At 42.7% G+C, this 26,689-nt stretch overlaps 1 protein-coding gene across 1 annotated transcript in view; it reads right to left on the reverse strand.

Moving 5' to 3' along the window:
- Positions 1-26,689, reverse strand: part of CLIC4 (CLIC family member 4) — a 286,715-nt gene that overhangs the window by 15,451 nt on the left and 244,575 nt on the right. Inside the window, exon 5 of the mRNA XM_085647822.1 lies at positions 14,054-14,235. Coding sequence (XP_085503948.1) covers positions 14,054-14,235 — 182 coding nt within the window. The remainder of the gene's footprint in view (positions 1-14,053; positions 14,236-26,689) is intronic.

A 26,689-nucleotide genomic window follows, 5' to 3' on the forward strand; every position in this document is an offset into this window, starting at 1 on the left:
TAGTGTCATAAGAAGAAGAAAGTTGTTATTTAGCCATAACTACCATTTCTCAGCCAGCATTAGTATCTTTCATAGATTTATATGCTTGAATTATTTCCCATCTTGATGTTGGGAGCCCTTAGTTGTCAATATTAACATGGCAGTGTATCACCACTAACAAAGGAGAATAAGAGGAGTTAAATGTGGTGCATCACACGTCCCATCAGGCGTGTAACGGCAAAAACAAATTAGTGTGCAGCACTGCTCATCCTCTGGGTCCTATTTCAGGACAGTGGTAAAATTTGGTTTTTGGGTCATCCCTTTTAGGGTTCACAAGCCTACTCACACAGAGGTGGTGTGCTACATCATCAGGCTGTGCTCCTCATTAGGCTGATGCTGCAATACCCAGTGTGCCCTAAAACCAGAGATCTTTTCGTTATCTCTATTCTGGTGCTGTCCACGGCATGTGAAGGAAGTGCAGTAGACTGCGAGGGAATGTGATTTAAAATAGTTTAGAGAAAACTCTTTCACTGGAAATGTATTCTCGGAGATTGTTCACGTCAAGATTAAAACATAAACGTGAACCAGTTAAGCAGAGTGATAAGCTCATAGTTCTAAAATTATTTGGACATGTTTCATACCCAAATAGCCATGAGCGGGTCTGTGAAAGTTAATCAGGACTTCAAGTTGAATACCCTACTCTACTTCATGGTTTATAGTGTTAGAGTGCCCAATAGTGTCCACATTCCACATCTAGATCTCAAGTTTTTACTTTTACTTAAGGGTCTTGGTACCAGTGTGACCTGTAAAAATTAGTAGATAGAGACATCATAAAAACAAAGGCATCAGCCCTTAATCAAATTTTCATATGTCACTTGTTTGTGGCAATGTCAACAAATCAAAATTAAGTAACTCCAACAGCATGCGCAGCTCGTGATCACAGCATACTCTTAAGGCGACTAACTTTCAAGCCATGCTTATCATGCTCATACCTATTTACATCAGAGTTTTAGGGCCTCTTAAGACTATCCCAGAGCAGCTTCTGATCAAGCAAAACTTTCTGCAGACTGGAAAATGAAATGTGGCGTGCTCATGAGACGCCGTTCTTAGAAAAAGAAGTTGTAGGGGTGAATGAATGCATAACCGTTACTAGTATAGTGCTATTTACTTACGGCTATTTGTAGTGGGCGGGGGTGTTTGAAAGCCTACCCACTTACGAGATCCCTGCACAGTGTGCGGTCTCCATGCAGAGTTAGATGCAAGTCTCCCGAAAATCTAGCGGAATGCCGTGATGTCATGTGACCCGGCAAGTAGTGCATCTAATCTTGCACGAGACATCTTCGAATGGTGTTGTTCACTGCTGCAGGAGCCCCTAGGTATTGTCAGGCTCGTTAATGCAGGTAAATGAACCTGAGCTGACTAATTAAAATACATGGAAAGAAAACTTATGATTCAGGCATTAATTCAGAGAATTATTGTGATATTTATGAGAAAATGGCTTGTGCTCTGGTGAGAGCACTGGGCATACAATTTATGAAGTGAGAATGATAAACAGTTTCTCATACAAAGCGTTACCAAAGGGATATAGCTTAGGCTTCCCTTAGATTTCTCTTTAGTTGCCATTTCTCAGATGCAGTAGGGTAAGGAGTACACTCAAAGCCCAAGAAAAAGGTTAAAAGTTCACTTTGCTGTATGTGAAGAAGAGCAAAGCTCCATATTTCCCTTCCGCACAAATCTGAAGTGGGACGTTCTCTTGTAAGGGTGAGGCAGAAAACCCTCACCTCATTGACCAACGTTTGGGCCCTTTAAAATGAAGTGGATGTGCTAACAAAGTGGGTGCTGTCAATGGTTTTACTGATATTATAAAGTTAGCAAGGGACTCCCACTTCGAAGTCGGGGAAGGATTAAAGCAGGTGAATTTCTGAAAGACCAAACGCTAGAGAACCCATAATACAAGCGCTTTCCTTTTAGACCGCTTTTTTTAGCATCTTATTATTTACTGTTACCAGGTGACTCCTTATCACCAGAAACACTATACTCTGGCCTAGGACTTCTCTTTAACAAGTCATTATTTTCAGATGTGTTAGTCTAATTGATTCATCTGAACTAAAATGAAACAACAACTTTCAGAATCCAGTATTTTATTTATTGGAAACTAGGGGATCTAAAACAGTGTCCTTGGTGACAGACTGTGGGTAACGTTATATTTATTTGTCAATGCTCTGTAAGGCAAACTGTTTGGAGAAAGAATAATCTGACACCTTCCAGATGGAGTAAATTCCCTGGTCACCAATGAAGAGAAAGGGGAGGTAGGAGGCTGTGAGGCTGTGAGGAGCTTAAGAGGAATGTGCCAAACTGCGACCCTTTAATTCAAAAGTGTAACTGCGGATCAAGCGGGACCGCCAAATCAACGCTGTCTCATCCTCCTGTTTCCACACACTCCGACTCCTACGAAAGACCTTCAAATGGATCCCACTCGAACACAGAAAGTCTGTCACCCATGCCCTCAACAGCAGCAGACTCGACTATGGCAACCCTCTCTACGCCGGAATCAAACAAGAACCTCACCCGTAAACTCCAGAATGTTCGGAACGCCTCTGCCAGACTAGTCTTCAACCTACCGTGCCACTGCCACATCACATAACACCTGCGTACACTACATTGGCTCCCCATCGAGAAGAGAATCACCTTCGAGCTGCTCACCCACGCCCACAAAGCCCTCCACAACACCAGAGCTGCACAATTGAACCACCGCCTCACATTCCACGTACCCCAAAGATCCCCCAGCTCAGCCCCGCTCTCCCTGGCTACGGTGCCTGGCACCAAGAAGACCAGAACGGGAGGTCATTACTTCTCCTTCCTCGAGGCCAAGGCATAGAACACCCTCCCGCTCCACCTCAGACAAACGCCAACACTCTCCAAGGTTACGAAGGACCTCAAGACCTGGTTCTTCGACGGATCTCCTTGAACATCCTGGACCTGCGCCCCTCCCCCCCCCCCCAGCTCCTTGAGACCCACTCCGGTGAGTAGCTGCGCATAACAAACCTATGATTGATTAATCTTTTATGTTATCCTGGAGAGGACCATTTTTTGCTTTGGGAATCTTTAGTTCTGGCGTAACAGTGTAATAATCCACATTCATTTAAAGAGGCATAGCTTTGTGCTGCAGGTGAAGTGGCACCAGAGGCCAAAGGAGCCCACTAAACCCTGATTTATGCTGTGTTTTAGAATCCGAACAGAAGCCAGGTAACCCACTTCTTTGCTTGCACTAAGGCCCATGACATACTAGTGATGCTATGGCTTAAAGCACTCTGAACTTGACTTAGACGTTTCTGTATGTCTTGCTATTTGGGTCCCCAAACCAGGGGGGCTATATTTACTCTCCATACTATCTGCTCGTACTTTATTCTGGAACTGAAACATCACATGATGTCAGGGTTGCTGGAGTGATGTGTGATATCCAAGCAGTGACTATGTTTCTGTTGGTATCGCCTAGCAGCACTAGCTGAGGTTCAGGTGCATTCAAGAGCAGCAGAAAAGGAGCATGAAGCAGTGCATGAGAGACAGAATTACAGAAGTACAGTACATGAGGTAGGTTGAAGCAGAGCATAAGAGAATGGGTGAACTTAGTGCATCAGAAGACGAGGAAGTGAAGCACAGAATAAGAAGGGTGAAGTACAGCAGGAGACAGGTATGAATTGAAGCAGAAAGTAAGTCTGAAGTACAGCATGAGAGAAGGGGGTGAAGTGAAGCTGGAGATGTGGCACTGAAGTGCAACAGAACAGTGCAGAAGAAGAAAAGGGGAGCAGTAGAGCAAGAGAAAAAAGGTTAAGTGCAACAAGGGATTAGGAGTGAAGTGCTGCATAAGAGAATAAGTGAATTAGAGCAGGAAACAAGGGGCAAAGTGCAGCAGAAGAGGAGTGAAGAAGAGAAGAGGTGAAATGCATCAGAAGATAGAAGGCTCAGAGCACCGGGCTAGAGAGCGTGAAGTGCACAATAAAGCTGGATTGAAGGGTAGCATGAGAAGCATGTGAGAAGAGTTAAGTACAGCGGCCGGTGTGTCTACCACCCACACATACTTAACGTTTATCTACTTGCTCACATCACCGCAAAATATTGCACAATATCAATGCAGCTTGATAAATAAAATAACTGCTCAGGCTCTGTAACAATATATATATATATCTTCAGAACAACTTCGGCGCAGTTACCACCAACGTATCCACAGCACAGAGAGTCCGCAGTGATTTCTTTGAGGTATTTTTAATTTTTTCTCTACACCATAAGTGCAAAAATAAAAGGACGGTCGACGCGTTTAGGCTGATGCCTTCAACTGGACCATAGAGTCCAGCGTCTAAACTGTCTATTTAAAGTGGCTAAGTGCATAAGTCCCTTGTTAGTGTTTTTTAAAAAAAAAATAGACTAGTCTGCTAACCCATATAAACAGCTTATGGCAGTTGCCATTGTTCCTTTAGCATGTTTTGCATTTGTACATTCCTAACATTATTATCAGTTATACATGCACATGTGTCTCCACACTGTCGTAGATTTCTTGAATTTATCAGATTGTTCATTTGTTGGTAAAGTACCCAAATCAAATCATCAATACAGTGTAAGAACAAGTGTAATAAAGATTAAAAAAATTATAAAAACACACAAAGATCGCAACAAATGGCCTGTTCATGGATGACCATATTGAGTACTCTGTTGAAGCAAATGGAAAGGAAAAGTCGTGAGGAGGATAGCAAGATCTAAGTTGGTAAAAAGGCAAGTTAAGGCAAGGGGAAAGAGAGGGGAGATAATAAAAGAGTTAGAGAGACAGTGTATTGTACAGATGAACAAGAATATTTCATTTCATTACATTTATGTATGGTTTAGGCAATTTTGGTTCTGACCGTTATTGAGCAGCCGAAGGTTCAAGTTAAATTCAACTAAACCCTATGCAATCCAAATTTCCTCTCTAGACTACACTAGGAATTCCTAGATTGTAGATCTAATTTAGATAGTAGAGTGATGTAAAGTACATTCAAACATATAGGAATTAAAGTGACAAGTGCCTAGTGCAAAGATACATTTGTGCCAATTTAACGTTCCAAGGGTCCTTTTTCGAAAGATTTTTTTCATTCTACATCAACAGAAAATATCAAGGAAGCATATTGCAGATGTATTGTGCAAAGTCGCAGTCGTAAAAATGTCTCTCTACATAGCGTCTAAAACTTTTGAGGTAGGATTTCCTATATTAACAATCCATATTCCATTAGGGAATCTCAATGACGGTCGTAATTGTTCCTGTTGAATCCATAATTTTAAGCCTTCCAAGCTGTGCGTCGATCTTTAATCTTCTATTTTATCTTTGAAGTCTTCTCTATTATTACATGTTTGCTTTTAGAGTTCTTTTCTCTCTAGCCCTTACCCATGATGTTAACCCAATAAAATTATCCCTCTATAGATAGATCTTTAACCTCTGTTTAATAGATTGTCTGAGAATTTCATAAAAATTCCTCATCAGGCTGTTTGTTCTGCGTCGATTAGTTCATCATTATCAAATTTGCACTGTACATAAATCTTACTTATTTTGATAGGTTTTTATAAATGAACGTGCAACTCAGCATCCAGGTTGTGTCCAAATGGTTGTTCTGTACCCAATGTTAAAATAAGTCTTGAGTCAGCTCTTCTGAGGTCCAGGGTTTTGTCCCCTCCTCTTTCGTTCAATTTGACCATTTTAACTCCAAAGTATTTCAGTTAGTTGATGTTGCCTGAGTGTTTCTCTGCAAAGTGTTTTGCCATTGGGTAAGATAAATCTTTATTTTTAATTGCTCTTAGATGCTGTAATATACGCAGTTTCAATCTATTGATGGTACTTCCAACGTATAGTTTTTTACACGGACATTCAAACACATATACCACGTATGTGGATTCGCACGCAATATGTTCATTGATTCTTTCCCTCTTTCCAATTTGCAATGGATAAGTTTGTGTATTATATCCATGATCATAGGCCTTGCATTTGGAACATTTCCAGAAGCCAGAAGTTGATAGCCATGTTCCTTTTTCTTTTTTGATAGTTTCCAGATGACTATGTGTTAAGAGGTCACCCAATGAGGCTGTCTTCCTGTATGTTATTTTTGGAGTTGATGGTAACTTGTGTTTTAATGATTCATCCAACATCAAGATGCCCCAGTGTTTTTTGATGATGTTTCTAAGGCACTTGTTTTCCACATTAAAGTCTAAAATGATGCGGGTTGCAGCATCACTTTCCAGTTGTTCATGGTCTTCCAATAGTTCTAATCTTGTCTTTCGCATTACTTTATCTTTGGATGTTTCAATGATGTCCAATGGATAGGCCCTTGCCAAAAATCTGATACCTGTTTCATCTAGATTTTGTTCGATGTCTGTGGTTTCAGAACAGTTCCTCTTAATGCGGAGCATTTCTCCATATGGAATACTCCATTTCAGATGTTGTGGATGTCCGCTGTTTGCATGGAGGATACTGTTCGTGGCAGTTGGTTTCCTATGGATTCTAGTGCAGAGTTGGTGTTTTTGTGCGAATACTTCTACATCCAAATAAGTAACTTGTGTTCTGCTACAAGTGGATGTAAAAGATAAATTATATGCATTCTGGTCCAGGCTTCGAATAAATTCTTCAAGGCTTGGCTGGTCTCCTTCCCAGATTACGAATAAGTCGTCGATATATCTCAACCATGACTTGATATTCGACTTGTGCCTGCTCTGTAGGAACCCTTCCTACCATACTGCCATAAAAAGATGTGCGTATGTTGGAGCAAATGACGTCCCCATTGCTGTACCTTGTTTTTGGAGAAATTTCTCTCTATTGAAGAGGGAAACATTATGCGTTAGACATTGATCCAGCATGTCAATGATCATTTCGGAGTGTTCTAAGAATCTTAGAGATCTTGTCTTCAGGAGCCTCCTTACTGCTGTTAGGCCATCTTTATGGAGAATTGATGTATACAACAAGGTCACGTCTATTGTGACCATGGTTAGATTGTTGTTCCAATTGGTGTTTCGCAGTTTGTTGAGGAAGGCAGTTGTGTCCTTTAGGTATGAAGGTAAGGAGATCACATATTCCATCAAGAACACATCAATAAAATGAGAAGCTTTTTCATATAGAGAGCCCATGGAGCTGACTATTGGTCTTCCAGGGGGATTAGTGAGTGACTTATGTACTTTAGGTAAAAAGTATATGGTCGCTGTCCCTGGGTTGTCTACCTTGAGGTATATATATTCTTCAAAATTGATCAATCCCCTTTCTTTCCAGGCTAGCAATCGTGAGTGGTATTCCACGGTCCATTGTTCAGTTGGGTTTTTCTCCAAAATTTGATAGTGCTCTTGATTCCTCAGTTGCCAGTATGCCTCAGAGATGTATTGTTCTCGATTTTATAAAACAACATTCCCGCCTTTATCGGCAGCTTTTATGACAATTTCCGGGTTGTCCCTTAGGTCCTTTAATGCCTTCTGCTCTTTAAGTGTGAGGTTCCATGATTGTTTATTGTTTTTCTTTTTTATGGGTAGTTTGTTGATCTCTTCTACCACAATCTTATGAAACAAATCAACTTTATTCCATGGAGGTAACTGTGGACAAAACTTCAACTGGGATTTTAGTCCACTATCTCCACCTACATGTGTGTTAATGCCTTCTCTCTGGCATACTGCGATGTCATCATCTCTTCTTGTAATGGAGTCAGAGCCATTTTCTCGAGTGTTGGTCCCTAGGTTAGATAGAGTCCTTAAGGTTGGTAAGTCATTTTGGTTTAGGGGGGAGATTTCCGTGGGTCTAGGAGACACTCCTCCTGTTGCGGCAGATTTTTCTTCAAAGTATTTTTTCAATTTAGCTTTGCGACAGAATTTATACAGGTCGATACGGAAGTTAGGTATGTCCATGGTGGATGTTGGACAGAAGGTCAGTCCCTTATTGAGAAGACTGTTATGATCTTCATTTAAAATCATACTGGAGATGTTAATTACCAGATCTTTGCGGGATGACATCTTTTTTATTTTTGCTTTTTCTTGTCTTCGTTTCTTTTGGGCCTTGCTCCTTCTTTTACTGCGTCTGGTTGTGGTGGGTTTAGTCCCCTCCCCCTTCCCCACGTTGTTCCTCTTGCTCGACCTCGCTGTCGCGTCTCCATTTGTGCCAGCCTCATTTCACCACAAAAATCCAATTTGGATACGTCGGTTTCCTCATCTGCAGAGCTCAGGTCAGAGCTGTCATATGTGCCCTGAGTGTCATAACTGATGCATCTATCCATGGCTGTTCTATTCGTATTATATAATGTATAAATCCGACCATTCGCGTAATCGATGCGGTCGCGATTGAATTTGCTGGCCTTTCTCCTCTCCACATCAATCCCATGTTTGGTGATTTTCCATTGTGTCCATTAATTCTTTTTTCTCGTCATTATTCGGGAATTTATCCAATTCTTCCTCCAAAACTTTGATTTTTTCCAGAATGCCTTCTAGTTTCCGTTCAGCATGTATGATTAAGGTTTTCATGAGTTTTAATGAACATTCATTTGTGTCCATTTGCCATTGTTTAATCAAGTCCAGATCTAAATCATTTAGTGTGGGCATAATTAAAATTCGCAATCCCCTGAGCACTCTTTTGAATTCAATAGATTTCTCCAGGGTTGTCTTCTCCCACCATTTGTTGATTTCGCCAATTTTTGCTTGTTGTAGTTCTTTAATCAGACTCTGGACAGTTTTTCTCCTCCCTTCTACATGAATGCTTCCAGAGCTAGAGGGCTCCCTAGTCACCATATTGTCACCGAGGAGCTCATTGGCTCGTTATATATATATATATATATATATATATATATATATATATATATATATGTAATCTACATGATCTTAAGCAATTGTGGATGTTTTTAGGCACCATTAACAAGTATTATTTGGGAATACTTCATGAAGTTCCTTAAATAATATTGTCAGTTTTATACAATGCTCAGCATCCTACGATGTTTCCGTATATTATGACAAATAGTGTATCTATTATTTGTTATTACTACCAGTGTCAAAAACAACTTTATTCAGGCACTTTCCGATCATGTATTAGAATTTCCTTTATGTCTATGTACCATGTGATTCGCGTAAATTACTATGCACTGAGCACTTTCAATTCTGCACTTCCTCTTTGTAGCGTCATGTGATCATGGCCTCTGGGAGGCTGAAACGCGTCATGGCGGACACAACGGGTCTTTAAAATAAATGAACTTGCACCAATATCGGGTCTGCTTCGTCAATTCAACAAGCTAATGTCTCCACTGTTCGGGACATGTTTAAAAAACTTGAGAAATTAATGCGAGAAGAACAGTCTAAATGGTGGGAGCACCGCTCACTATCCCGTTACCTGGAGGTTGGACACATTCCTCGCGGTTTGCGTATTATGCTGGCCCCCAGCTACGAGAACCCTGACCCCAAAATGCTTATGGAATGGGCTGAGTGCAACCTCGAATCGTCATGCAAATTAGTAACTATTTGGTCAAATATGCGGACAGTGATCGAGCAGCCCTTCAGTTGAAGATTGATGACATAAATAATGAAATCAGCCAAACTGAAACCACTGAAAACAAAGAAATATTGTGATGATATGTTAATCAAATTTCACAAGGAAGAGAAAATCATTAAAAAACGCAAGGCTTATACGTTCCAACGGGACAAGAATGATTACCAACAAGGGCAAGTTTTCACTTTTGCCAAAAAATGTTATGCCATTAAAGCCTCCAAAAAATCAGTTCAAGTGCCCAGTACTGAACCTAGTACTAGTGCTGCTGCTGTTCAATCTGCCTCTTCCATGTCTGATCTAAGCTCCATACCAGAGAGTGAATCGGACAATGAATCATCACGTCATACTTCAGGGTTGGGGTTTACCAGGTCCTCCCTAGCGCAAGAGGTGGACTGCTTACGCCAAGATCGAAGATCTACTTTGCGACCCAGGAACACGAACTCCAAAGGCGCCAAAGAATCAACCGTCAAAGCCGGGAAAGAAGGCAGTGCCACTTCAAGCGGCAAATCAAATACCAACAAAAAACCTCATGCCAACAAAAAATTTAACCACAAATAATACCATCGGCCGATGACATGTCAACACAATCTGTCATCAACCTCACCAACATACCATTGAATGCATCTGAATTACAAATTCTATCTTTAGGGTTATCATACAGCCCTGCCAGTAACTTTGATTATGCACAGACCCGCATTGACCTCTTTAAATACACCAGAAAATAAAAACTACGCAAGTTTCATCATCTTAAAGGGAACAAAACTTGTAGCAAGGCTAATGCAGGGTGTCTGTCTTCTGGTGATTCACCCATCCTAACTGTCAAAGATTTACCGCTTTTAAGGGATATGCAATCTCTACATGATGAAAATATTTGCAGTGGCTCCAGCGGAGAGCAAATCTCTTTGAACGAATCGAGCCACACCAAATTTAAACCAAAGTCCACATTCACGCCGATAATGCTTCACGACAACCTGGACATTTTTCATGAATTGGTAACAGTGGTACTGAAGAGACTGTGTTGTAACATCAATCGTGTGTACCACAAAAACACGTCACAGAACAACCGCTATATACAACTAATGAAAACAATCCAGTTAAGTGACAACATCATAGTCCGCCATGCGGACAAGGGAGGGAATGTGGTCTTGTGGCCTCGTGAACTATACCTTGAGGAGGCTTACAACCAACTCAATGATCGGCAGTGTTACAAAAGAAGTGACATCAGGACAGTCAAACAATCATGGTATGACTTTTACAACAAACTGATAGTCTGGAAGAGTGTGGGTCTTTGAAGTCCAGATGAATTTAGATTTTTTTTAAATGATCATCCTGTCATCCCCGCTATGTACTTTATTCCTAAGCTACATAAGAACTCCCAAAAACCGCCGGGCAGGCCGATTATCTCAGCACATAAGAGCCTCACTGAGAATACCTCCAAATATGTGGACTCTTTTTGCAGGAACATGTTAAATCTTTGCCTTCGTTTGTTCAGGATACGGGTGATTTTGTGTGCAAACTAAATGTGGTTGAATGGCATGATGAGTACTTGTTAATAACATTGGATGTTACATCCCTTTATACTCGCATTAACCATTGAGATGGCATTAAGGCAGTGGAGTACTATTTAGGTACCAGGCCTATCCAGTTTCATAATCACAACATCATGCTGGTAGCCATGATTTCCACCTGCCTTAACAACAACTTTTTCATGTTTTCCAACCAGGTGTTCCAGCAGATCAGAGGTGTTGCTATGGGTGCCTGTTTCTCCCCTAGCTACGCTTGTCTGCACTTGGGGCTCTGGGTGGAACAGTTCCTCCGTGGCCAACTAGCTGAGGAATTTGCTGACCATGTGGCATATTGGTATAGATACATTGATGACGTGTTCTTAATCTGGAAGGGCTCAGAACAGCAGGCCCTTCATTTCATCAATGTGATTAACAACAATTCTTTAAACCTGCAATTCACAGGCCACACCAGTGATAATAATGTGTGTTTTCTAGATACAGAAATTTTCATCCATAACAGCAGATTGGAGATAGATTATTTAGAAAGCCCACAGCTGGAAACACTGTGTTACATGCTACTAGCCACCATCCGGTACACTTAATACGCAGCATTCCCTTTGGGGAAATGTTGCGTATTCGACGTATATGTAGCACACAATCAGAATGTGACGCAGCACAGCAGGCCAGTCGAAACAGGTTCTTGGCACAAGGCTACACTAAAGAGATAGTTGATAAAGCCATCGTCAAAGGCCAATGGCATTTCTAGAGATGTAGCTCTTTGCAATAATAATTCTAAGTCACCCGCTGAAATCAGTGGGGACAACTCACCTACTAGATTAGTTTTGACTTACAATAGACAACACCAGGCTCTGAGTAAAATCTTCAGGAAGAACTGGAGCTGGTGCTCAACGACCCGGTTATTGGCAATCTTATGTCAGCTACTCCTGACATTTCATTTCGCAAAGCCAGGTCGATGAGAGACATTCTAGTTAAGAGTAGCCCGGAGCCGACAGTCGCTAAATCTTGGATTAACACCAGAAAGGGCTTTGTCAAATGTGCTGTCTGTAAATCTTGTAGGCAGGGGGTCAGCAAAACATCTTATTCAGTTCCATTGAATGACATCCCTGGTCCAATTTTTAAACTGCTCACCGGCAAGACAGAGTTCACGGTCTATGTGCTGGAGTGTCCCAGTGGCCTGCAATATGTGGGTAGTACCAAGTTGCAGGTCCACAAGAGGATACTCCAGCACATTAGGGCTATCCGTGGCTGTGATGCCTCAACCCCAGTGGCACTCAACTTTAAGGAGTCTCATGGTAACAACTCAGATCTTTTGAGATTCTTTGTAATTGACACTGTCATGCCACTTAGAAGAGGGGGCAATCGTGAGGCCCGTCTTCGAACATTGGAAACCCGTTACATTCTGACATTAGATACTAAGACATCTCATGGTCTCAATGCTAGCTAGGACTTTTATACTTGCTTGTAATTATTGCCTGATTTGCACTAAAGTTTTGTACATTTTGTATATGAATCCCTCTTATAAATGCAGCCTCTGATCATGCATAAGCATTTTTATATTATCACCTTAGGTTTTTTAACACACATTCACTCGCACTTTTGCACTTTATTTATGTGGTCATGAAATTATAACATAGCACTGTGCCCAATTGGGCTGGACCCTTATCTACTACATGATCATCTGTTTTACACTGCTGTAAACATAATATTGCAATCTCTGTTTCTTTCTTGTCACGATCAGCAATTCATATAATCTTTTTATGGGTTGCGAATGGATTTTATCAAGAAAGTCGTGGATAGTCAATGAAATTACTGCAATGTTTTGGTCCCTTTGCTTATATTAAAGAATTAACACCCACTGGAGTTTTATTGTGTAATCTACAGGATCTTAAGCAATTGTGGATGTTTCTAGGTACCTTTAACGAGTATTATTTGGGAATACTTCATAAAGTTCCTTAAATAATATTGTCAGTTTTATACAATGCTCAGCATCCTACGATGTTTCAGTATATTATGACAAATGGTGTATCTATTATTTGTTATTACTACCAGTGTCAAAAACAACTTTATTCAGGCACTTGCCGATCATGTATTAGGATTTCCTTTATGTCTATGTACCATGTGATTCGCGTCAATTACTATGCACTGAGCACTTTCAATTCTGCACTTCCTCTTTGTAGCGTCATGTGATCAAGGCCTCTGGGAGGCTGAAACGCGTCATGGCGGACACAACGGGTCTTTAAAATAAATGAACTTGCACCAATATCGGGTCTGCTTCGTCAATTCAACTGAGGGATTGTAGTGGCGTAGCTCTAATATATATATATATATATATATATATATATATATATATATATATATATATATATATATCCAAAGAACACTCCTAAGAAGGTCGTAGCCTGTTGAGGGGTGGCACGGTGCCGGTGGAGTACGCCGGAAATTCAATATTGTGGTAGGAACGGAGTTCCAATTGTGCACTCGGAACTCTTTGCAAAAATCACCAAAAACCAAGGATCATTCAAAGAGGTTTATTAATGTCATAAATCCGACGTGACGCGTTTCACACTCTAGGGGCTTGTTCACACACAGTTCTGCCCACCCTCACAGGTTTACATTCATTTCCGGTTTCTCCCCATGAGCATCACCATAGGACTTAGGGGTCCGTTCTGGAGTTACACGTAAGTTATTTATATCCTCTGTTTCAAATTTAGAAAATGGCAAAAAGGGAGTAAAACTACATTCCTTTAAAAAAAAAATTACTAATAACAAGTCATGTGGAGCATCCTCTCCTCGTAAGACTCATGTATTTTGGACTATAGAAAGGCTTTCATTGATTTATGCAAAATAGTTTGTTAAAAAAAGATCGGACATCCTGTTTTCCATTAACTGTACTGCAATGATGCCATGTAATATTAGACAAACTATGAAACCTATTTTCTAGAGCGAGCTTGAGCTTTCTTTTCCAATACTGAATACCACGTTGTGTCATTGTTGTGTGAAATTGAAAGGTTTATCCAAATCATACCTTTACTATGTGCAGTTTTGGCAGCAGGTTGCAGTCTGCTAAAGTCATTTCATCACCATCCAAGAACTTGCGGTTGGAAGCAATTATATCATCCATGCTATTTTCATCAATCTCTTCGGGAAGTGGTGTATTGAGATAATCATCTAGTTTTTGCAATGTTTTTAAAAGACCACGTTCTAGAGCTGAAAAAAAGGATTAAAGATAGCATTACAAAAAAATTAAGGGAAATGAAATATGGAACAAAGCTTCTAAGATAATATAGCCATTTTGTGAGAAAAACTCACTCCTCCATGGAATACTGTAACGGCAAGGATTGGGTGAGTGGGAGAGAAAGGGCTGAGCGTAGGGGGCATGGATTATGAAATCATTTCAAGAGTACGTTTTCGATAGCTCGAGCCCCTCACACTACTGGACCTCAAAGCAACTACACTTGCTGCACAAATGATGACTTCAGTCCTGTGTAGCAGGCTGTCTCCTCTGCCTCTTATACCCCTTCGCCACTATGCCGGACCATCACTCTAATCTTAAAACAGGCCCTTTCAGAGAAAAAGAGCTCCCACATGTGGTCTTCCTTTATCTGCAAGGGTTTCCTTGGTCCTAATGTTAAAAAATAAGCCCCCATGCTCCATTTTTAAAGTAAAACAGTCATAATTGTGTTTTAGTGGGCCCCTCTGAACTCTGGTCCCCAGTGCGGCTAAGGCCCAAATCAACACTGACAAGTGTACAGTGCGCCCTAATGCTAAGAATGAAGGATAGTAAACAGCCATAATTAAGGTTCAGCTGGCTTATCATACCTCTGGCTCCTGGTGCCACTGTACCTGCAGTAGCAGTGATTCTTTCTGCACCTTTATGTTAAAAAGCAGCAAGGGTAACCTGGGCTCTGATACTAAGAAGGAAAATGGGCACCCACTCCACTTCATGGTAAGACGCCCATAATTGACCAGCAGTGGCCACTTACACACCTGACAGCATAACCTGCTGCACTAATAGATGGCCTTTTTTTCTAGATAAAAAAGGCTCCCTTTAGATCGTCCTCTTCCTTGGGGTATCTCTCTGAGGAAGCGGTCTCTGGCCATTAGTAACCATAAAAATGAAGCCCTCACGCAGCGCTTTCTCTTCTGGGCCATCTCGTTGACTATATTTATGAATCTCACTCTTTTTCCTGGACCATTACTCAGAGGTCCCAGGGATCAAGAGGACCAGAGCTCTGTATCTGAATGGGACCCTACTGACTTCCTCCCTGCTACCCCCTGGACTTACCTTTTACAAAAACAACTACCACTGAATGGTTAGTGCTGACTTTGAGGTACCTCTGCTTGAAAGCAAGGGTGGGGTGGTAGTGCAAACAGTTAAAGAAGAAACCAGGCTTTTTTTTGCATTTTAAATAGTGCATACTCGACCCGAAGGTATCAGAGCACTTTACATGAGCACCAGTTGCATTACAGAATCACAGGATGTTTGAGCCTCCCATCAAGACTCAAACCTTGTTCCCCAGCTTTAAGTTCGGCCAGTATGACTGTTACACTACATCCTCTTACCAGCCGTTAATTGATTAGTCTCTTAATTCCAGGGCCACTGGAATTGTACGTTTGAGACAGAAGCCTTTTATGCATTGTTATGGGTTTATCGCATTTGCTACATAACCCATCATCTGTTGCATAATCTGCAGATTTTAACAAAAAAATTTGATTCTAGTTCAAAGGGATCCAAAATTATGTAAAACGTGGCTGGTGACGTGTTCCAGAGCAGTAGAATGCCCTTCATAAAGTTTGATTGGTCATCTTGCAGTTGCTTATTGATATATTTGGGTCTTAAATTGGTACTAATGAGTTATATTTCACCTCAGTGTTACCACTACTAAAAATGAAAAAAATGAATGAAAGATAACCACAAAATGAGTCAGATTATGCTGCATAATTTACCTTTTCTTCCTGCATAATTTAATCAACCGTGTTGCATAATTTGGTCCTCTCTTACCACATAATTCCAATGGCGCTGCTTAATGCGTCAAAGTGACAACGATTTTTTTAGAGGTATTGTAAGGGTGTTATACTTCAGAAAATGCTTACATTAGGTACAGTCTGATCACTTATTATTAAAGGCTATATTTTGTAGGAAAGTGTTTTTGCTTCAAGCACTGCATCATTTTGCAGCAGCCTATGTTAGACGGTGTGTAATGCAACTTGACTTTATTTTTCAGTGAATCTGTTTGCTCTGTTAGTTCTTTTCCTTTAGGCAACTTATTGACACTCTGTGACCTCCCTTCACAGCACTCTGGGCTGTGTGTAAATGAAGACAGCAAGGAAATGCAGCAGATAAATAAGGCCGCTGTTCCAGGCCATCTTCATTTACATGTAATTAGAGAGGCATTCGCTCCCCCCTTAGAAACCATCCACGGACCCCCAGGGGGGCGCCCCCCACAGTTTGAAGACCTCTGCACAAAGCCCACTGCATTCTTTATTTATTATATTTTGACAAAAGTATCTGTCATAATGGCTCCCTAATTCATTTATGGACAAAGACCTTTAAACAAAATCTAGATAGTAGCATATGAGCATTTACTTCAGTCATATCACCTTAACAGCTTATAAGTTTGTTAAACCATTGCGATAGCCTTATGCCAGGATTCCCTGTGGGGACAGTGTTAAAGGAAAGGCAAGCGCTTGTACGCAATAACACATAAAAATGCAATACATTACTTTCAAAATGCAGCAAGAGAACAATTACATTTTAGATATTTCCTACGCACAAGTGACCAAAGATGTTTGGTTTGCTATTTGCCCCTTCACAAAGGAGCGTAAATGCCTTAATGCACTCCACAACAGTAAGGACATTTTAGATTGCATGACACCTCAGAGAAACATTGCAATACAGGATTTTTCTTCCACCATCCAGGGCCCATTAGGTGCCTCATAACAGAAAATGACAATCTCATCAGCCTAACACAAGTGATTGCACATCAAATCACAATAAATACATACATAACAAATGGACTAGCTCCATCAAGCAGGTGTGAACGATGGCCGCGTCCAGGAGCATGTCTGAGAGAGAGAAGCGGCACAAGCAGGATTGGGAGGGGTAGGGAAAAGGGTCAAAGACTTCACTCGCACAGGCCAGATTTGGTTAGTGTAAGCATCGCCTTTGATGGACGGTGGGGGCGGCGGCTATACCAGCAAGTTAAAGCAGAAATAGTTCGCTTTTAATGTTAAAGGGGAGGAAAGGCAATACTTCTTTGTCATGAAAACAATTACTATTTGACACTTCTCCAAGTAGCCGGTATCTCGAAAGTGAACCCGAACAGAACCCCAAACGTTTCCGACCTCCTTTTGAAAGGTGGAAGGGCTCAGATCCTAAAAGTGTCTCCGAGTGACACACGCTGTACAAATACATGCACTGAGCTTGGCTCGTGAGTTATTTCCTAATGAGCTGGCATTCGAAAGCAACTGTTTATTCGGCATGCCCCCTTGTTTCTGGTTTTCAATACATCTTGAACAAGGCTGTCAGTTAACAAGAGAGAGAGTGCTTCAGGCGGAAATGCCACCCACGTGAAATGCTGGAGCACTTCTGAAACAATGAGAGTCTCCGCCACTTACTATCCTGCTGCCGACATAGCCGGGAAAAAAGAGCATGTCGATGACCTGCAAAATACATGAGTTTTTTTTATCTCCACGGTTCCTCAATGTGGGACTTTTATAACCACAGAAAACCCACTTTACGTTTCAGGCCTTTAAAGGGGTGGTACACACACTGCCCGGGGGGTGGGGGGGGATTCAGCACAATACCAAACACTTTGAAAATGTTCGTCAACTTCACCTACAGATTACTGTATTCAGCATTAGAGGTGAGAATTGTTGTGCCCTGAGGGTCCAAATACCCAATGTAATCTGACATTGACTTGCATCTCGATTCACACAAATGTAGGTTTACGATCTGTAGTCGCTTTTCTGAAAGCATTAGTTACCTTAAGGGGGATCTCATAGAGTCTTTACTTTTGTGTGTGCATATGCAGGCCAAACTAGGTCGCGTTTGGGGAATTATTATCCGCCCGCAGGCAAGAGAAAGCTGTGTTATGTGAAAGAAAGCCATTAAATGTCCTGTATGTATTTTACACATACACTCGCGCACACAGACTGACGCGCGCACAGACACACACCTCTCCTCGGAAAATAAATGTAGGTGGTGCTGCAAGTGCTGCGTAGAATTAAAACAAATCAAAACAGAAATACGGAAATTATTATATTTACTTTTGAAATCTATAAATCGCGCAACCGCAATGAGCAGGGGAATTCAATAAAACAGAAAACTTACCTCACAGTCGGTCCGCGCCACCTCTGCTCCCCTTGGCGCCTTCACGAACGGCACTGGAGTGGACTGGCAAGTTCTCAGCCAATTCTGGCGCTGCCAGCAGCGCCAGGATTGGCTTAGGGCACGGTTACTACTCGCCCGCCTGCCCATTAGGAGACCGAGGTTTGAGCCTTTGCTCAACCCTCACTCTCCTAATGGGCATGCGCCAGCCAAAGCAGACAATAGTGCGCATGACTGGGCACGGCGCTAAAATTTGCCGACCTTCCCCACTCATGCGTACTTGTGTGCTGCTGCCTGTTGCCCCTGGTCTGACAATCATGTCAGTCAACATGACGCCGGACCGCCCACCCCCTTCAAACTCTGAAGGGGGGTGGGCGGTCCGACGTTATGCTGACTGACATGATTGTCAGTTCTCCCTCGGCGTCTTTGAACTTAAGTAAACTGATTCAGTTTACTTAAGTTCAGAGACGCCGAGGGAGCTGTGGGCGGCGGGGCTACGCCCCAACGAACGCACCGCACCTGACCAACATTGAGACAGGGAGACACAGACACTGAGGCAGGGAAAAAACGTCACAGAGAGGGAGACACCAACATTGAGACGGAGAAAACAACACTGAAACAGGGACAAATTGAGATAAGGAGACACTGGCAAAGAGAGAGGAAGATACACACTCTGAAATGATGAGATACTAAGATGCAGACAGGGAGAAAACAACACAGAGAGGGAGATACGGACAGTGGAGCAGGGAGACACAGACATATGAACACTGAGATAGGACACACTAAGATAGGGAGACACCAACTGTAATAAGAGAGGGAGACACTGACACGAAGATAGGGACACACAGAGATAGGGAGACACAGAGTAGGCAATATCAACATGGAGTAGGAGTCACTAATACTGAGACACCAACAGTGAGACATTGACACAGGGAGACACACACTAATACGCAGACACACAGAATCAAGGAAACACCAAGACTGAGACAGGGAGACACTAACAGAGAGGGGGGAGGGGGGTGGGAGAGAGCATCAATGCCGGGACAGCGATACAAATTGGCCCAAGAAACAGTGTGACGTACAAAAGATCAGGAAACCACAAGCATGGACGCTGGAGCGGACTGACACGGGACACAATGAGGAACAAGGTGCAATGCTGGGGAAAAAAAAGAAAAAAGAAATGGAAGGTGCGCGGCAGGTAAAATTAAAAAGCGTGCCGTGTCTGTTTAAAATAAAAAATACATAAAAATTTAAAGAAACAAGTCACAAGGAAAATAAAGGCGCGCGATGGCAATAAGGAGCAAGATATGCCAATGTGATTGTTGGGAAATGTGAAGCTGATCCTTCCTCCTCTCCCCAATTTTTACGGACCAAGCTACATCCCTGGCAAAAGGAACAAATGAGTTTGAAATCAGTCATAGTTTTCCTATTAAATTATACAGTTGTGTTACCTCGTGGTTTTGCTATGACAATTTATGAAGCAAAATCATCCGCTCAACAAACATTCTAGGGTTAAAGTACATAGTTTTCTTGTTGGTGTGCTGTGTTCGTGTTTGACCGACTTATATAGCTGCAAGAAGAACGCGTGGGCCATTCCACGCAACTTTCAACAGACAATCAACAAAACAAAAATATGTACCCTACTTTTCAAACAAAAATAACACTCTATAACCGCATGCGAATTTCAAATGCTCATGTTAGAAAAAAAGTATTACACATGATTTAAACAGTGTACAGAAGCAAACCTTCCCTGCCAAGTTGTAAAATAAATCACACGCCATGAAAAAAGAAACCTGGGTTATACCGACCAGCGCGATCTTCTCTACTACTGCTAAGGCGGCGGTGGGCGGTCTGGCCAGCGCTGTACGGATGGGGTTGGTGGTTCCGCCATTTTAGGCTCCTATGATCTATTTACTCTTCCTTTTGGAATCTACTGTGGGGGAGGAGCACGCCAGAACCTATTGCTGGCCAAAGCCCGTGATCGGCCGAACAATTCTCCCATGAGACATGCCAGCATGACAGCGGAAGCGGGGCACTGTGGCTGCACTGCGGAGACGATAGCGCCATTTAAAATAAAACAAGCTGTCGCTATTACGCTAACACAGCTGCTTGTTTATATTTGCATTGCACTTTCACTTTAAGTAAAAGCGCGATGTGGTGGTGGTGAGTCTGATAGTGTCGGTGAGCATCTTTCAGTGGAAGAAGTATAACGCGAACGATGACTAGATTGTGTGCGTGACCTTGATAGAGACGTATTACTACGAGAGCACCTTGAAGATGGACAGGACTAAGAATGTCGGGATCTGTGGCATCTGTAATGGCGCAAACGATGGCGCATTCTTGAACACGATGTCGGTCTTGGGAGAGGAGCCTCCACAGGAGGAGGAACTGGCACCGGTGGAGGAGGCACTGTAGGTGGAGGTTGAGGAGGAGGTGGTGGTAGAGAAGAGTCCAGTAACACTATCGGTGAAGAAGGAAAGTATACCCTTGAGTATTTGTAGTCTGGGGAGGTAGAAATGCGTCTTAGTTTCCTCCTTTTCTCATGTCGTGATGTCCTCGATGGTGATATGCTGCTTGACATAGATAAGTCTCTATGCCGCAACGTAGTCCTTATTCTGGACGTCGACACACTCCTCGATGTCGACCTCAATCTGTGCATCGACAGCATAGGTGTCTTTGAAATCGACCTACCCTGTCTCGATGTCGACCTTTACCTGGTCCTCAACGTTGACCCAGGCCTTGACGGCGAACAAGGCAGGTGCCATACCTTGCCTCAACGCCAATCTCCTTCCTCAATGTTGACCGGGAATGTTGCTGTTTTTGGGCTGGAACTGAATTGTTTAGCAAAAAAGCCTAAAAGGCTGAGCTCAGTGCTCTAAGATCCTGTCACCAGGAGCCGGAAAAAAGAACTGTGGCAACTGCCACCTACTAGGCATGATGTGATACTGGTGGACTCTGGGTCCTTAAAAACACAGGCCCTGTTTTAAAACTCACATTGTGGCAGCCTATAGGGCTACACTGTCCTGCATCTTTCTAATTTAAAAAAACAGGGTTTGTGAAAGAGATTTAAACTGTTTTAGTACTGACTTTAAATTATACATATATATGGGTATTTTGACCTTTTTGTAAGTACAATCTGAAGAATGTCATCACTGCAGTCTGTTCTTATAGGCTGCATAATGTGTTTTCTTAAGTGTTTGTTTCTATAGGCCTTCCTGTAGAACGAAGAATATCTATACTTAAGAAGATATACTATGGAAAAGTGCTCCGGGATTCCCGCGCGTGACTTAAATGGAGATTCCCCTAAGAGAGTATGTTTTTGCGTTATGCAGGGTTTTGGCCACATGTTTTACAAAAAGTGTGAGACCATCATAAGTCACATCTCGAACTTTTATCTGGACTTCTGAGCAGAAAGACGTGTTTCTGAATCAACCCTCTTGAGCATCACATCGGTCACTAATAGTCAATCCTGAGGAGGAACTGTTAACTGTGACATTAATAACTTTCCCTAAAGCCAGTGCCCTTCTTTCATTATACATTTTACTTCAGTTTTATCTTCTGGTATGGTCTAGAACGGGGGCAATGCAGTCACACTTTTGCCTATTTATTGCCTTGTAAAAGCTGCAGAAGCAACAATGATACCAAATTTTGTCTGAAGAGAGGCCAGTCAGTATTCCTCTCTATACGGAGGGGCTAAACAGAGAGCCTGGATATTTATACTTTCTTGGGTATGCTGGGGTGGCCATCAATCTGCTTTGAGTTAACTATTCAAGCATTATGATGCTAAATTTGTCATTTTGTACTTTTTTTCGAGTTAGTAAATCAATGATGCAGTGATGCAAATGAAGAAAACATTTCCAGTAAGAGGGTGCCTTCCTCACAAATGTGATCTAGTAACAACTTTATGGACCTAGATATTTAGAGTCATAAAGAAAACATTTTTACTTTTATGAGTACAAGCAATGTAAATATAATTCTGGTTTTGCGATTATGTAATGCAGCTTTCCAGTTTCATCATCAGGTATATAGATATGTTGTGCCTCAGAGGATCCTTTGTTTTTTAAATAAAATAATCCTTTCAGACATTGTGCTATTTATCTGCTAATTGACTCGCTACCTCTTCTACTGTTATTCCTGTCCCCTCTTCCTCTTCACCCCTTCCCTTTCCGGTTGACCTACCCAAGGAATATGGACTGAAGTAGCTGTACCTTTAGGAGGTAATGATGGAAAGAAATGTGAAATGTCTGTATTTGGCATTTGAGTGTTCCTTGTACTGTATTTCAAGCCAATTTAGAGCCTCTGCTAATCTTCACTGTAAGCAGAAAAGACAGAACCAATTGGGAAAAATGGGTCGTGTTCTACTCATAATGAGAGCATTGTTAATTCTCCTCACTGCAGGAATGCTAATATTCTTCCCCTTGGACATCATCCTCTTCTGAAGAAAAATGTGTTTCAGACCTTTCACCTGCATCAGGTGTGAAAGAAAATAAATTTATTTCTGGATCAGAATCTTGCAAAGTTTTCACTGGTAATTATTTTATCACAGAAAAGTGTAGTGAATTAATTGATTGATATTTGCTACAAAAGCAATAGAGAAGACATTTCTTTTGTAACCTGTAGAGAAGGTTAATTTTTCTTTACTATGTCGTGCTCTGTCGTTGATGTTGTGGTCACTGACTGCATAGTAGTCTTCATCAACAAGGAGGTAATCAGTGCTCTAATCATTGATGATGAAGAACCTAGCAAGATCTTCCTCATCAATAATGCAGCCATTTACAATTACATTTTTAAGACCGTGCTGCTCTTTAGCGATTGAGTCATTGGTTATTTGCTGGCAGACATTACTGATAAAGTTTAATTAGATAGAGCTGAAGTACATCAGTAGTCGACCAACTTGAATTCAGAGTTTTGGTGGATGTCGTCACAGTTGTTAACAATGAAGATATAGCAAGCTATAGACTGCTGTCTGTCCCACTTTTTTAAAAACAAGCATTTGCAATGCAATAGGTCTCGCTTTACTTAAAGTTTGAGCTATTGCCATTGCATTATTATTTGCAACTCCAATAGGTCAAACTTTCAGTAATGCTAGACCTATTGCATTGCAAATGCTTGTTTATCACTGCAAGCATGTGGTATCACGCAATTCAAAATAAATACATATGTAAAGTTAAGGGCAAGCTACAGTAGGTACCACACTATAAAGCATTATTTAATATTTGAGTTGCTCTTGAATCAGTAATATTAATACTTGGTAGAAAGATTCAAACCATTCTTGTGGGAAACTGTAAAAGAGAGTTAAATATGTGTCAAAACATACAAGTTGTGTATTTTGGCTAAATATTGGTATAATTCTGCTTAAAGTAGTTACTTGCCAGCAGGTAATAATTGTGAACCATTGACTGGGGCCAAGTGAAGTATAGCCAGAGTCACTGGAATTATGCGGCAGCAAAGGGACAATTTATGCAGCAGGGTTGACTAAATTAAGTTGCAATCTGCCTCTGTTTCAAAACCTGTGGACCTAGCTTGCGAGTAACCTTACCTGCTCCAGCACTGCCTTCCCCGCCATTGCACTTCCGTCTCCCGCCGCCGCTAATTCCAACAGCGGCCGCGGAGTGGGGACGGACTACCCTTCCCAGCAGTCTCTGCGGCAGGGGAGCCGCCGATGCCGGTTTCGCGCCAGGAGGCGCACAAAAGATCGCCGTAATCTCGGCAGAGCGGGCCTCTGTTTCAAAACCTGTGGACCTATCTTGCGAGTAACCTTACCTGCTCCATCACTGCCTTCCCCGCCATTGCACTTCCGTCTCCCGCCGCCGCTAATTCCAACAGCGGCCGCGGAGTGGGGACGGACTACCCTTCCCAGCAGTCTCTGCGGCAGGGGAGCCGCCGACGCCGGTTTCGCGCCAGGAGGCGCACAAAAGATCGCCGTAACCCCCGCGTCGCGGGCTCGCGCGGCTCCGGGCTAAGCCCGGGCAAAGGGCGGGCCGTCTGTGGCCGTCAGGGGCAGGAAGAGGCTGGGCTGGGCCCACTCCCTGAGATCTGACCAACGCAACGAAAGGTACATTATGGATTAGTTACTTACCTGTAATCCTAGTTCTCATCCAGGGGTATACTCATCAAAGTCATAATCTATGAATAATCCCCGCCCATGTGCGGGATCCCGGAGCATATAGAAAATACATATATATAAATATATATATATATACATATGTGAAAACATATAAATGCAGCCTAATAATGTTCAAAACATGGCAATGCTGTAAATTACATATTTTTGCATAGTAGTGCCCCCGTAACCCGTAAGGAAAAAAGGAAGCATCAGGCAAATTATAACACAGCACTGCTTTATTGCCATAAAGCAACATGTAATTGTAGGCATTCGCCAGTAGGCTGCAGTAGAGTATCAAGAATCCAAGAAAACTGACACCTTGCCTTTAAGGCATTAGAGTAGGGGGACCGTGCCTTTAAGGCCTGCCCGTGACCCCCTGCTCCCATGATGCACTACAGGTGACAGTTGGGCCAGTTCTTTTTGGCGGTGCCTCCGCACCTGAGTAGATCTGCCTTCCATACATCACTTATTTAAAGAGAAAACATTGCTCGTCCGGGGAGGTGGGTGGGTCGCTTATGACTTTGATGAGTATACCCCTGGATGAGAACTAGGATTACAGGTAAGTAACTAATCCTTCTCATCCAGGGGATACTCATCAATAGTCATAATCTATGAATAGAGTAGCAAGCCCATACCCAAAGTCTCGCGGACGAGCAACAAAGCAGTTAAAACATACATTAAAAGACACATCTTGTATTACAGTTATGCAAATAGGTTCCTCAAAGAGGCCTGCCCCACCTGGGCGTCGGCCTGTGCGTCTGAATCTAGGCAATAATGGCGCGTGAAAGTATGGACTGAGCGCCATGTAGCCGCTTTACAGATCTCAGACATGGGAACGTTGCGAAGGAGTGCTACCGTAGAAGCCTTCCCCCGAGTAGAGTGTGCTCTAGGTTTACCCTGCAGAACTTTGTGGGACAGTTGGTAAGCCAAAGCTATACAAGAGACAATCCATCTAGAGATAGATCTCTTGGCCGCAGCCAGCCCGGTATTAGTGGGTCCATAGTTAACAAAGAGCCTGTCTGACTTTCTAAGAGTAAGGGTCTTAGCTAGATAGAATTTCAAAACCCTCCGGAGGTCAAGAGAGTGTAGAGCTCTCTCCGGGGGTGTGGTCGGCTGAGGAAAGAAGGTGGGCAACGTGATCACCTGATTAATATGGAAGTCCGAAACCACCTTGGGCAGGAAGCTCGGATGAGTACGGAGCACCACCCTATTAGCATGAAACACCGTGTAAGGTTCCTTGCAGCAGAGGGCCTGAATTTCACTAACCCTACGGGCCGAAGTGATGGCTACTAAGAAGGCAGCCTTCCAGGTCAGATGTTGCAAGGAGGCCTTATGAATCGGCTCAAAAGGACCTCCCATCAGTTTAGAGAGAACGATGTTCAGTTCCCAGGAAGGGGAAGGAGACCTCACAGGTGGGTAAACTTTCTTAAGCCCTTCTAAGAAATCCTTTACCACTGGCATCTGAAAGAATGAGGTCTGGGTAGGAGACTTCCTATAGGCTGTAATAGCAGCTAAGTGTACTCTGATGGAAGAGTACTTTAACCCAGACTTCGCCAAGTACAGTAAGTAGGGGAGAATAACCTGTTCTTGACCCCGGATCGGATCAAGGGTGTTATCTCTACACCAGAAGCAGAATCTTTTCCATTTAAAGCCATACGACTTCCTCGTGGAGGGCCTCTTTGCCTCCCGAAGAATGCTCATACAGTCCGGTGGAAGATCTAGATGTCCGTACTGGATGAATTCAGGAGCCATGCCGTCAAGCGGAGGGAGGGGAGATTGGGGTGGAACACTCTCCCCTTGTCCTTGGTCAGCAAGTTCGGCAGGCATGGCAACCTCCTCTGTGGTACCTCCGACAGCTGGAGTAGATCCGGGTACCACCACTGCCGGGGCCACTCCGGTGCTATTAGGATCATCCGAGTTCTGGCCCTGTAGAACTTCTGAATCACAGCCGGGATGAGAGGGAGAGGAGGAAAAGCGTAAAGCAATGTCCTCGACCAGCTGATCAAAAGCGCGTTCCCCTGCGACCCCCGTTGAGGGAACCTGGAGGCGAAGACGGGGCATTTTTTGTTGTCCGCGTCTGCGAACAGATCGATGTCTGGTATGCCCCACAAGCGGAAGATGTCTTGAGCGACGCCTTCGTTGAGCACCCAGTCGTGCGCTTCGACGAAGTCTCTGCTGAGGCCGTCCGCCTGCACGTTCAGGGTCCCTGGCAGGTGAACAGCGAC

This window comes from Triturus cristatus, chromosome 3_2, assembly GCF_964204655.1.
Source record: "Triturus cristatus chromosome 3_2, aTriCri1.1, whole genome shotgun sequence".
In the NCBI taxonomy this organism is placed as follows: domain Eukaryota; kingdom Metazoa; phylum Chordata; class Amphibia; order Caudata; family Salamandridae; genus Triturus; species Triturus cristatus.